The sequence below is a fragment of the Sinocyclocheilus grahami genome, unplaced genomic scaffold (assembly GCF_001515645.1).
Source record: "Sinocyclocheilus grahami isolate Dianchi unplaced genomic scaffold, SAMN03320097.WGS_v1.1 scaffold87.1, whole genome shotgun sequence".
Lineage (NCBI taxonomy): Eukaryota > Metazoa > Chordata > Actinopteri > Cypriniformes > Cyprinidae > Sinocyclocheilus > Sinocyclocheilus grahami.
The window spans coordinates 2,183,550-2,197,279 of NW_015505266.1; the positions used below are offsets into that span (position 1 = coordinate 2,183,550).

General features: G+C 39.1%; 2 protein-coding genes and 1 long non-coding RNA gene across 3 annotated transcripts in view; all 3 read right to left on the bottom strand.

Moving 5' to 3' along the window:
- The window catches only part of LOC107586968 (aryl hydrocarbon receptor-like), a 42,137-nt gene extending 39,004 nt beyond the window's left edge, over positions 1-3,133 (bottom strand). The window contains exons 1-3 of the mRNA XM_016274553.1: positions 2,902-3,133; positions 2,563-2,658; positions 807-994 (exon numbers count right to left, since the gene is read on the bottom strand). Coding sequence (XP_016130039.1) covers positions 807-994; positions 2,563-2,658; positions 2,902-2,909 — 292 coding nt within the window. The 5' untranslated portion in view covers positions 2,910-3,133. The remainder of the gene's footprint in view (positions 1-806; positions 995-2,562; positions 2,659-2,901) is intronic.
- A 2,827-nt stretch (positions 3,134-5,960) lies between these two features.
- Positions 5,961-7,626, bottom strand: LOC107586970 (uncharacterized). The gene is made up of 2 exons (XR_001609420.1): positions 7,532-7,626; positions 5,961-7,495 (listed from the first exon to the last, which is right to left on the bottom strand). It is a non-coding gene; the product is annotated as an uncharacterized lncRNA (long non-coding RNA).
- Positions 7,627-8,118: 492 nt separating this feature from the next.
- On the bottom strand, positions 8,119-12,007 carry LOC107586969 (aryl hydrocarbon receptor-like). The gene is made up of 6 exons (XM_016274554.1): positions 11,846-12,007; positions 11,232-11,371; positions 10,799-11,001; positions 10,581-10,690; positions 10,288-10,429; positions 8,119-10,203 (listed from the first exon to the last, which is right to left on the bottom strand). The coding sequence occupies exons 1-6, from the start codon at positions 11,910-11,912 to the stop codon at positions 8,382-8,384; spliced, it is 2,484 nt and encodes an 827-aa protein (XP_016130040.1). The 5' UTR covers positions 11,913-12,007; the 3' UTR covers positions 8,119-8,381.
- Between the last annotated feature and the right edge of the window lie 1,723 nt (positions 12,008-13,730).

Below are 13,730 nucleotides of genomic sequence, written 5' to 3' on the forward strand. Positions count from 1 at the left end.
ATCTGACTATCTATCTATCTATCTATCTGTCTGTCTATCTATCTATCTATCTATCTATCTATCTATCTATCTATCTATCTATCTATCTATCTATCTATGTGTGTCTGTCTGTCTGTATCTATCTATCTATAATCTGACTCTATCTATCTGTCTGTCTGTATAATCTGACTATCTATCTATCTATCTATCTATCTATAATCTGAATATCTGTCTGTCTGTCTGTCTGTCTTTCTGTCTGTCTGTCATCTGACTATCTATCTATCTATCTATCTATCTATCTATGTCTGTCTGTCTGTCTGTCTGTCTGTCTGTCTGTCTGTCTGTCTGTCTGTCTGTATCTGTCTATCTATAATCTGACTCTATCTATCTGTCTGTCTGTATAATCTGACTATCTATCTATCTATCTATAATCTGACTATCTATCTGTCTGTGTCTGTCTGTCTGTCTGTCTGTCTGTCTGTCTGTCTATCTTTAATCTGACTATCTATCTATCTGTCTGTCTGTCTGTCTTTAATCTGACTCTATCTATCTATCTATCTATCTATCTATCTATCTATCTATCTATCTATCTATCTAATTGTACAAAATTGCAGTCTATAAATTAAGGCATTTTCAGTTGTCTACAGCATAATATGAAATTTGCATCTAAAATACATCTAAATAACAGACCGTTCTGCCTGAGTGACCTCGCATTACGGCACAGTGCTACAACAGTACTGTCGGTCTACACAGCTACATACACATCCAGCCACTTGGACAAAGACAAATCGCATCCAACAAAGTCATGGAGCGGCACGTGAACTCACCAGAGAAGAAGTTCTTAGCACGTAGATAACTGACACTCAGCCGCAGGATGGAGAGTTTGTCCAGGCTGCTCGTGACCTCCTCTGGAAACGGAAGGAGACTGGCCAACCGGTCCAGCTCAGAGTTCAACCGATCTCGATGACGCTTGGACGGGTTAGACTTCACCCCTTCAGCTGGGGGCTGCTTCACCCTGAGCACATTTCGTAAAAACATATCTTAAGATAACATTCAAGTGTTTTTCAAATGCAAGGTCTGTTTGGACAGAATCACGGACGGCATGAAAATACAGAAGCCACATTCACAAGTTTCGCATTGATTCGGACAGGCTGTTGTTTTTACTAAATTTACTCCATTGTCAACTTTGCTTTTCTGCCTGTCATGTTAATCATTTTGCATATTGTTGTGTCTGTGCTGTTCTTGGTCACACTAATAAGTTTCAGTGTTTGATTTTAAGGAAATTTGTGTGAACCTTTGTACAACATACAAATTTGGGTCACCACCCTAACGTAAAATCTGAGCCCTGATACGCACACACATCACATATCCTTACACACAGAGCTGTTACGGAACAATTCATCTGTTACTGTGAATATGAATGCAAAATTGTATTATATATAAAAGATATCAGTGTAATTCAAAGATAAATACAAAAAAGGAAAAATAAATAAATAAATCACTTAGGACACTAAAGCGATTTTAGAAAAAAGTAGCTGATTGAAATATTGTAGATAATAAAATATAATTAAAAATACAGAACATAAATAATTATTATCAGTAATTCTGTTATCTAAGAGTATAAAATAAGCTCTGAATGGTTTATGTAAAGATATAGGATTATGATACCTATTTGGTCTACACTTAAAACAAATAATAGGTGGCAGAAATATATACATTTAATTTTTATCAATATAAATCCTACGCTAAATCTAGAACGCTTACATTAAAAAAAACATTGTGTTCTAATCAAACTGTACGCAAACATTTTGTACGCAAAATATCAGTTTACTGCATTCACGGTCAAAATAAAATATATTAATTTATATAAACTATTATGCAAAACTAGCTTTATATTTATGTATATTATATTAGGTTTATATTTTTTATCAAAATAATATAGTATCGGTTTAGTTTGAGAGAAATAAAAAAGCGACTTATAATGTTACGCAACATGTAACGGCAAATAAAAATAATATTTTAATTAAAATATTATGCAAAATAAAATATATTAGCTTTATAATTATACAATAATATAATGAATATAATAAAATTCTATAAATATATATATATATAACATGCTATATACATGATTTTAAATAAAATATTTCCCTGATTCGCAGGATTGGTGTTCACAACTGAATATTAGGGGTTTTAATATAATATAATATAATATAATTTCATGCATTTGTCCGGTTTAATTTGATCAAAAACGGAAACGAAAAGGACAAATATGAAAACTTCAATATAATATCACGATGCACATACATTAAACAGCAAATATTGCAGCACTGGGTTCTACTAATACTAGTGATGCTTTGATTATCTTGAATAGAATAATAACAGTAAATATAAATATTTACTTCAGACAGATGGGCCTAAAAGAGCAGTTTACACATGCGCTTCGGGTCAGACGAACATTACTGTAACGTTACTGTAATGAGTTTCCAGTCAGAAACACCAACAAAAACACAAATGATCAATAACAGTCTATCGACACATTCATTACACACACACAAACACACATTTACTCTTATAACTTACGTCCTTTGCACGGGTTTTCTTCTTTTTCGTCCTGCATACATGTTTAGGGCGTCGGGACACTCCAACCCTTCAGCTCCAGTGAATCCAAGCCACAATCTACAACAGATCAAATCCCAATCCTTCTACTCAAACAAAACAATCTATTTTCTGGTAACTTACAGGTATAATGAAAGGTGCTACAATTCAAAAATCCGAAGAAGTATAATAAATATAATATAGTATGAACTGTGCAAAAAAGGCACTCAGAATCCCTACTGCCTCAAACGGCATTTAATATCAGTCTAATAAACTTAAAAAGCCAAAACAGCGTTAAAGAGTGTAATTCCTCTTCAAATATACTTCAGCATTCATATGAGAAGTGACAGCAGGTCTTCTTCATCCTCAGTGCTGCTGAGCTTGTATAAACAGCCCTCCAAAGTCATATGCTTGGACAAAACAATACATTATCATCTATATTTACACAGAATAAACCAAATCCACAGTCATCATTTGTTCCAGCTTCGTGTCTAATTCATTTTTGTCCGAGCTGCTCCACTAAGTCCCCCAACTGCGCGCCCCCGACATCAGCTTGCAGGGCACGCGCATTTGGTTGACCAGGCAACCGGCACAGATTTGCGCAGGAGCGCGCGCAGAGCATCAGAGGCCACGGCTTAAAGGCAAAGGGGAAAATCTCCTAGGATACAGGACGTCAGGCTTTACGTCTTCTGTGATTGGTCAACGATTAGCATTACTCGCTTATGACTAAAAGAATGACATTTTGTTACATTTTATGGAGAAATTCTTTGAAAAATATCGTCCCCGCTATACTTTTCAACTCAATTGCTAAATGTGTCTCTAGGGAAAAGGAAGAAATATCAGGTTTTTTTTATTTGTTTATTTATTTATTATTTGTTTTGTTCTTGTATGTTGTATGATTGTAATAATGTGAATAGGTTGTGTTGTATTTATAAGTTAAAATCTTTTGTTAATCTCGTTTGAAGCAATAAAAAAAGGGGGGGAAAACGAAAAAAGGATTACTCGTTTATGAATATTAATAACGAAACGTGAGGCGAAGAGGACTTGCAGAAAAGCAGACGTCGGCCGGTGTTGTGCCCATTTTCGACCCCCTGCCAATTTATTACCCCTCTCGTTGAAATCGCTATCTGATTGCCTAATCCTAGCCCCTCCCCCACACCTAACCCTAAACGAATCATACTATCGGGATTATGAATATTAATGAGATTATATGATGGTCGGGAAGGTTACCAAGAAAAGCTGGCGCGTCTGATTAATATTAATTAGACTTCTGGACGCTTCTAGCCAATCAGGGAGCAGAGAACCTTTTTTTTTTTTTTTTTTTGGACAAATGTGACCCTGGACCACAAAACCAGTCATAAGGGTCACTTTTTTTTTAAATGGAGATTTATGCATTATCTGAAAGCTGAATAAATAAGCTTTCCATTTATGTATGTGTGTTAGGACAATATTTGGACGAGATAGGCTACAACTAAGCAGTTTTACAACTAAAAAAAAAAAAATCGAAATATTGAGAAAATCGCCTTTAAAGTTGCCTAAATGAAGTTCTTAGCAATGCATATTACTAATCAAAAATGAAGTTTTGATACATTTACGGTAGGAAATTTACAAAATATCTTGATCTTTACTTAATATCCTAGTGATTTTTGGCATAAAAGAAAAATCGATCATTTTGACCCAAACAATTTTTGGCTATTGCTACAAATATACCCCAGCGACTTAAGACTGCTTTAGTCACAAATGACCAAACCTCTGTAAGAATCATATGTAAATTCAATAAAAATTAGAATATATATTTTTTTAAAGTAGCCTACTACGAAATCGATAATTCTCAATAACATTATTTACATTATATACAGAATGTTTTTTTTTTTTTTTTTTTAAATATTTGCTCTCTAACAAATTAAAATTCAATTTTTAATGGTATGAAAAAACTATTCATTCACCATTAACCGTTTTATTGCAAACTTGCATGTCTCGTGTGTTTGCAAAGAAGGAAAAAAGAATTTGAACACGGGGAATTTCCTTTTTGCAAGCTCCTGTTATTATGACGCATAATTTCCTGCGCTTTCGGAAGCTTTTTTTTATAAGGGTGTTCGACATTTATTGACTATAATGACTGTATTATATAATACTTGTTTATGGACCACAGCAAAATCCCTTTTAATGCATGCAAGCTGCTGACTCTTTCATACACATCGCACAAATCTGTTTTATACGCATGCATTTAAAGGGCAGTAATGAATAAAAGATGATTCGAAAATGATTGCATATCCCCCCAGTTTGGTTCTAGGACACCCTGTAAAACTGTGGGCGACCACACCGCGGGGTTACAAGAAAACCCAAATGCAACGTTTATTTCGCTTTTTTTTGGCCAATTGATAGTCAACAATAATGTCAACTTACTTTCCGAAAAGTTTCACTTCACACTAGTAGTATAGTATAGAAATAGTGCATACTGGCACACATTCAAAATATATACATTAGCGCCCTCATGTGGTTAACACATCTATCTATCTATCCATCCATCCATCCATCCAGCGTGAAAACTAACATCAGCGCAAACCAAATCCATCGCTATTATTTGTGCGTAATCAATCTGTCAAGTGATAAACGGATCAATCAGTCAACTGATCATCCATTAACCAACCATCAATCAAACAAATCTTCTAGCGATTACTAACCTCCTGTCTTAGCCAGCAGACATCTGGCAATAAAATACAGAACGCTCTTATTTACATTACAACTCCTTTTTTTTAGCTTTCAGTTCAAATGAAATCAAAGGGGAAAAAGTCGCTAATCTCAGAAAACGAAAGCTGTTTGAAGGCACTTAAAGGCACAATATGTCATTTTTTGCCACTAGAGGGCGCGTGTTCAAAACAAACAAAGACACAACGGCGTAGATTGATGACGCGGAATCATGTGGGATCATGGGAGTTGTCGTCTTCATCCCCACAGCCGAAGCAATCCGACACGGACAGAAAGGGTCCTGTAACTCTTGAACTGTGAGGCTATGTACAAAACTTAGCAAACTAGCATAATCGATTCCGTCCATGCAAACAACAACCAGTTGTTAAAAACATTGCTTCTCAGATTCAATTATAGCTGCCATTTCAATTCCTTTCCTCCTCTGCAAGCCACGATCATTTCGTCCAAAGAGAGTGAAGACGGGAGGGAAATAAGTGGAATATCCTTTGGGCAGAAAGAAATTAAGGCACACAGTGTTTCCATTTCAGATGATGAAAGGAAAAGGCTTTGGGTGCATGAGTTTGAGGGTTGGATATAGTTGCTGTTATTATCACACCATACTCTCTGTTCTTACTGCAGGGAGAAAGAATAAATCTCAGAAGCAACAGCGGTCAAAAACATGAACAAAATTAAGGCCTATTCAAAGAGTTCATTTTGCACAATTAAACCAATCAGTCATATTTCTATAGCTACAGCATCTCATACAAATATGTTTTGGTATATATACACATTCAAAGTGCTGATACAATCCAATCAAATGGCTTCATATTCTTTCAAAATAAGGCACAAAGGGGCCTACAAACTTTACGCCTCATTCACAAAACAGAATTTACATGGAAATCGCATTCAATTTAATGCGCAAAATTTACGCAAAACTAATTTTACGAATGACATCACAGTTTTGAGCACATTCTCTACACTGCGCTTGTTCTAAACTTTTGGCTGCTGCTGTATTTCCTGATTGACCAAGAATGAAACTACAGACGAATAAAGACTTTCACTGCGGCCATTAAAAAAATTCGAATTTTCTCTCAACAAACATTTACTTTTGTTTGGAATCCTTCCTGATAACTAGTCTGTTCTGTCTTTAGAAGACACTTGATTTTACCTTTCTTCTGGAGGCAGGATATGCTGGCTGCTGTGATTCTCATGGCACGCAACACGATTGAAGAATTCTTCCATATAAGTGTTAACGCAAACAGAAAGCAAGAGGGAAATCAGCAAATTAAAAGTGGACAAAAATGGCTCAATGACATTTCCATAATTTCGATTATATGCATAAAAAAGTACAAAATAATTTTTAAACAAACAAAAAAACAACAAATGTACAATAAATGATAAGGGATAACATTCAGATATTGTTGTAATACACATGAAACATATGGTTAACCATAAAAGTGTGGCAAGACCAGACGGTTTTTACTCTTTGAATGGAAAAAGTGTTGTTGAGAAGAAAAAGTGGGCTGGGACTATTCCTTTGCAACGTTACAACTTGCAGTGGGTGGAGCTTCAGGGAAGTTCTGGGAAAGTTTTGTAGTCAACAAATTCAATGATTTGCTCTGACAGTCCAATAGTGCCACAGAGGCCATCAGTAGAGTATTAATTTCTTTCGAGAAAGTGGGGTACATTGATAACACTAAGGTTTAAAGGTCTACAGATGGCAAAATAAAAGGGTTCGGCTGAGGCCGTTGCCCTCTCTGAGACAGACTTTCCCTTTTTGAGTCGAAACTTACCCTAATAAATAGCATCTTGTGTGCACCTTGAATTTCCTCAGAATCTCATCCCTGCAATTAAAAGGTTATACCGCTGCGTCTGCATACTTCATAAATGAACTCTAGGCTACCTCGCACACACATACACACAAACACACACTTGCTCACACACCTCTCCTTGCTAGTATACTCGCCATCTCACTTTTTTTTTCGTTGCCAGAATTGCAAAACAAAACAATATCCTTCAGGGATGAAAGGACATGATTAAAAAAAAATATATACATATTTTCTTTCTGCCACTGCTTATTTCTCATCAGAGAGGGTGTGAACAAGTGAAAAAGTAGATAAGTGTGAAAAAAGGTGTGGTAAAATCACTAAAGTTCTGTAAGGTCTTGCAGGTTTTCAGCCAAGTGTGTCTTTAGAAGCAGATGCATGTCTCTCGAGGGACAAACAAGTTGCTGTATTTATGCGTTTTTTTTCCTAGAAAGAGGTACAGCACTGTTGATGTGTCAGTCGCTGTATTGAGCATGATCTAATAGTCACAGCAATTGCTTTGGTTGTTATCGGAAAAGTAGGTGGTTCCACTGGCCAGTGAAATCTCATCCCTGCAATTAAAAGGTTCCACCGCTGCGTCTGCATACTTCATAAATGAACTCTAGGCTACCTCGCACACACATACACACAAACACACACTTGCTCACACACCTCTCCTTGCTAGTATACTCGCCATCTCACTTTTTTTTTCGTTGCCAGAATTGCAAAACAAAACAATATCCTTCAGGGATGAAAGGACATGATAAAAAAAAATATATACATATTTTCTTTCTGCCACTGCTTATTTCTATTCTTCATATCTAAGCAAAATGGACAATATGACTGAAAAACACCCAAATGAATCAAAATCGAGAGCTTGTATATCAGAACTGAATTATATCAAGAAATATGACACCTAGTCCTACTCTGGACTGCCCTCAATTGTTTCCTTCCACAATGCTGAAAGAAAACAACGGAGCACATTGGGAATAAATTAATCTTGAGTGTCTCTGTCCACCTCTAGACTTCCTCAAAATTATATGGTTTTTCTTTACACATGGTGGCAGTAGTAACATCCCAAAATGTTGTTTCTCACAAAGACTTGTGACTGATGGTAGAGCTGAGATTACCAAACCGGTTTAAAAAAAACTGGATGTGTGATGACACAATGAGCCTGGGGTGAGAACAGGGTAGTTCCGCTATTCTCAACAAACTTCAAGACTCAATCTAAAAATAGGGAGTGAGCACACACCTGGTGCTTTGATCTCTGAATTAGAACAAGCTAGTTTGAAGTTATAATTATACCATGGATTAAATTATACCATGGATTACATTAGTACAGTTTACCTGTGTCTGGCCATTGCAGGAGAGATACTGCTGAGCAAGAATGTTATCTGGAGTTAACCCAAGTGGCACTCGACAGGCCATGGGGCTGTTATTGGTGTCTTCTTGTGGGATGACCGAGGCGCCCACGATTGACTCGCTAGGACCTCTTTGGTAGTAGCAGGATGCTTGTGTAGGACTCTGGGTAACCAGACCTTTAGCCCTCTGGCAGGATACCGGATCTGCAGAACCATACTGCATCCCGTTCACTGATGGCTGAGGAGTGCCTGTAAACATGCAGCTGTTGGTGGTCTGATGAGGGCTGTTGCTGATAATCTCTCCTTGCTGAGGATAGATGCTATTTGCAGTTGTCTGGGGCAGGAAACCAGACCCGAATCCTTGTGCGTTTGTGTGCGACATCAGTTCTCCAAGCAGATCTCTTTGGAAGTCTGTAACTTGGCCGATGAAGCCCGTCATATTCTGTTGCCCACTGGAAAACGATCTGGAGACCTGTTGAGGCTGTGATTGCTGCCAGCTAGGCAGTCCTGGATTGGCAGCGTTTTGAGTGTGAAGAGAAAACTGTCCTTGTAGTTGGGGAGTTGGGCCAGAGGGTAGTCCTGCATCTTGTAAACCTGAAATGTTACGGGTGCAAGAGTTCAGCAGGTTATCCATCAAATTGTTGCTGTCAGACACCCACAGAGGGTTCTGACTGATTGACGGTTGTTGAGGAAGGGAATTCTGGCCATTGAAGCCCATTGGCTGGGAGGAAATGCCCTGCAATAGAGGACTTTGAAGAGGGAGAGTCATTGTGTTGTGATGGGGCTGGTTTCTGGTCTGTAGGTTTCTCTGGCCACATGGCACTATTCCGTACTCTTGCACGGCACCTTGCAGACCAAGCCTGACTTGGGTCGGCTGCTGCATGGCAAGAGAAGGATTAAACACAATGTTATTATTGCCAGGCATCTTCTGGGTTGTCTGTTCTAGTCCGAATGATTGGACAAAAGTGTCGCCAGGTAGCATCTGTGGCCCCATATGGGTGAGCTTCACCATCCCTCTTCCAGGGCTACTGGCATCCACTTCATCTTGGATGTTCATTCCGACGAACCCACCCCCACCTGAGGATCCACCGAGTATATCTGCCTGGCAGTTGAATTCCTGGTTAACAGCTACATTATTCTGTAGCTCCATTTCTGGAAGACACTCAGGCACCTCAACAAATGGACCCTGGCTCTTGAGTTGTTCGGGCAATTGAATACCATTTTCCTTAAAAAGTGCATCCTCGACATAAGAGAGGATGTCATTGGTGATGATTTCATTAAGTTCCATTTCGTTGTTGTTGTTCATCCTGAGCAGAGTGTTCTCCCACTCCTTCAGGTCCGATTCGTCCACTTCAAACCCCTGAAGGCCACAAATACTGCTGTCCCCAATAATCTGCTGCAAGCTTTCCATCATGTCCTTTACCACACTTTCCTCCTTTATCCCAGCCACAATGTTTGGGGCTGACGGCTGCCAGGTGTTCCCAGGGACATTGAGCAGGGCGTGGCTATCCCTGAAAGCCTGGTCAAGGGTAAACTGGGAATTGGGGTCATTGTTCTTGTTGTAGACAGAATGATCCTGTTTCAGCATGCAGCCGAGAAGAGAATCTGGGTCCAGAGATAGAGGTTTGTGCATCTTCTGGCCTTTGCTTGGATTTTGAATGTCAGCGATGTCCAGTGTGGGGCCAGTCTCATACAAGACACCCTCACCAGTGGCGCAGCTAAAAGGTAGCTGCAACTTCCTTTGACGGAGGTGTTCCTCACCCTCTTCATTACTATAAAATACAAATATTATAATAATGAGAGACACAAAGAGATTAGAGCAACAACAACATTCTTAAAATGCTGGTTTAACTTACGTTAGTGCTCTTTGTCGAGCGATAATGAAGTCTGGTCTTCCTCCTTTATAAACAAGCCTAGCATTGGCCTGCACCCAGATCCATGTACCCCCTTTCGTGAGAAGTCTGAAGACAGTTAAACCACTTTCTCCAGTCTTTATCACTATGAGAAAGAATAAGAGAAAAAATATATATTTTAAAAGAAATGCTATGGAAATCAAACTGCTAGTTTTATGGAGTTCATAAAAAGCAAAAATGATGGACATGGCTTTGACTTAACATTAAATATCTGGTCAAGATCTGGCATAACTCACTTCTGATATGGTTGTCAGCACAGTACATCATGTCAGCAGCATGAATGAACTGATAGCCGGAGCCTCTCATACACAGCTCAATCTCAGTGTAGCCAAGAACCACCTTTCCCCTGCAAAACGAGAAACAGATAGGAAAAATGTTAACACTAGGCTTGTACCATTTCCCCAAAATTTGTTGGCCCAATCTGAAGTTGCTTTTGCTTCTTAATCAAATGTACCTTGTGTCAACACCCATAGGTGTAAAGTCCAGCTTGTGTTTGGTTTGGAAAAGAAGAGTCTTGCTCCTGATCTCCAGGATAGAGGGTGGCTGGAGGGGTGTGGCTATGACAAAAAGAGCCAGTTGAGGGTGGGCCAGTGTCCCATCTTCAGCCAACTTGTTTTGCCCATGGAGATATTTCAGCCTCCCCTGGAAGTTCAGGGCCTTGGGGGGGCAAAGGGAAGAACAAGAAAGTCATTTTAGCCTCATGAGGGTCCGACACTGAGTGTAAACAATTCACAGCAGATTTATTTATACAGCTGTTGCTGTTACTGTATCGTGTACACAGAAAATCAAACATTGTTGAGTTTAGCTCAAAAGGTTAATCTTGGAATGATTCTAAAATATTGATTCTACACAGGCATAAAGTCGCAATAGAGGTCTAGGATGTTTACCAGGAAGCCTGATGAGTTGTCAAGGAGGCACCGGAATCGGCAACAGAAACTTCGTTCCAAGAAGGATGAGTTTTCTGGAGGGATGTGTTGAGGGTTGTAGTTTACCATGTCTCTGGTGACGTCACTGCTGCTTTGAATTGCTGAAGACCGATTGGTTGTGCCAAACAAAAGGGGGAAAAAAAAACAGTGATGTAATCGGCTGTGAATCACTAGCAGTGTTCATCATCCTGGGTTTTTACAAGACTCCATTTTATAAATCCGAACGGATCCTCCCACAGCTGTCTTGCTGTCACTGCTGCTTTGAATTGCTGAAGACCGATTGGTTGTGCCAAACAAAAGGGGGAAAAAACAGTGATGTAATCGGCTGTGAATCACTAGCAGTGTTCATCATCCTGGGTTTTTACAAGACTCCATTTTATAAATCCGAACGGATCCTCCCACAGCTGTCTTGCTCTCCACAAACATACTTTCTTGATTCAGTAATAATAACAACAGAAGTCTGCTCATTCACAAAACATTCAAGGCTGGGCACTGCAGTAAAAGTTGACAACACCTTACCAGGAACTCACTGACCCTACTTGGGCATCACAATTAAGGATAGTGTTACTACTAACTATCAGATCCATCGCTACCATCGCACGAAGTGGGATTGAGAGCGAAGTGTAGTTGCCTTCGAAACATTGCCCGATCGTCTGTATGGATGAGCTCGAATACACTCTGATGGACCACATCCGACTGTGAAGACAGTAAGAAAGGACATTACAAAAAATGATCGGAGGACATGTTCTGCATCCTGCATTCACTAATATTAATTCCCGTTATAACCTAGTGCTGGGCAGTATACCGGTTCATACTGAATACCGGTGTTTATTTTTGTTACGATATGAATTTTTAAAATACCGCAATACGGTATTTTAAAATGTCGCTTAAACAACGTTCGGAATGCGACACTGCTTGAGAGGGGTCCCTTTTCACTGTTGCACTGTGGTGAGGGCACAGCTGTATGGGTTACTAAGCGTGAAAGTTCTGAAACTGAAGCTGTAGAACTAATAGAACGTGATCTCATCTACAATATCCACATTGACCGCCACAAATATCCACCACCCCCTGCCATCAGCTCCCGCGTCTCTTACACACGAGCGCGACTTTAGCACTAGACTAACTTTCAGACCCTTTTAGCTGCTTTTTTCCATAGAATATTCATACTGACAAACCTAGCGACTTCTTTGGATAAACCTTAGCTATGGTTAAGTTGGAAGATTTCGCCAGTGCTGTCCCTCGAGCGCGAGGTCTGACTTTCCCGAAGAAGTGTCACCTCTCTCGGCATTCAGTTGGCCGCACCGCAGCCGACTCGTCAATAAATGAGTATAAAACAGTGTTTCCAAGCACCTGTTGCTTACTGATTGTTTGGAATTATAAATATGAGCGTAGGTCATATCACAAGCACTTTTTTTTTCAGACGCAGGCAGTGCGCTGCATGAGACAAAAAAGTAATATAGCCAAAACAACCGCATAGCCGCTCTTTAGTGTAGATGCACGTTGATTTTATCAGACGATGCCACGATTATAAATGAGAGTGACTCCTGGTTAACATGTATTAAAAGGGGTCGTGCTTAGTCACTATTTAGTGTGGTATTTTTTGACAATATTCACTCATCATGACAGTAAAATAGGCCATTCTAAGTCAATATACTGCAGTATTTCCTCTCTCAATCAGTACAAAATATGGTTAACACCCGGTCATGCATGAAAAAAAAATACCATCATGTACCGTGAAACCGGTATAATTTTGAAAAATACCGTGATATAAATTTTTGGTCATACTGCCCAGCACTATTATAACCTGACCGTGAAATATGATAACGGGTTTTCCACTGCCACTTTCAAGTTCTGTTGTAATTGTTAATGCCAACCAAATCCTCATTGCAAACTGGGCAGAGGTTTATTTTTGTCTTTCTGACAAGACTAGAGAACCGATGTTGGGGTTGGAGGTCACCTCATTTGACAACTCCACAAAGCACTACAAGTGCATCGATATGAACACTCGTTTAAGTGGCATATACACACTGGGAAATTTGACTGCATATCACATTTTTGAAATTATCGATAGTAGCTGATCAATCTCGGGGGTTGGGCTGGGTCCGCTAGGCTTACTTGTCTCCGTGCTCGTGCTGGAGCTTGTTCACTTACGTCGGTGCTTGTGCTGGGGCTGGTGTTGGATGCCGATTTTGGAAAGTTTTTGCTGGGATGGGCATTTAAAAAAATCTGAAATTCACTTTTGCGCCATTATCTCCTTGTATTAAAGTTAATCTTGTTCGCATTCTGTATAGTTCATGTTTGATACCACACGCCAGCGTCATGTGTTCATGACGATTAGGCTAATCATCCCATATAGAAAACATCACAAGTAAAATTAATCATGTTTATAAAGATAAACTTGGGTTTATTATAGCCCACGTACAATTTACATTTCAGAGATCATTACATATAAATGATTAA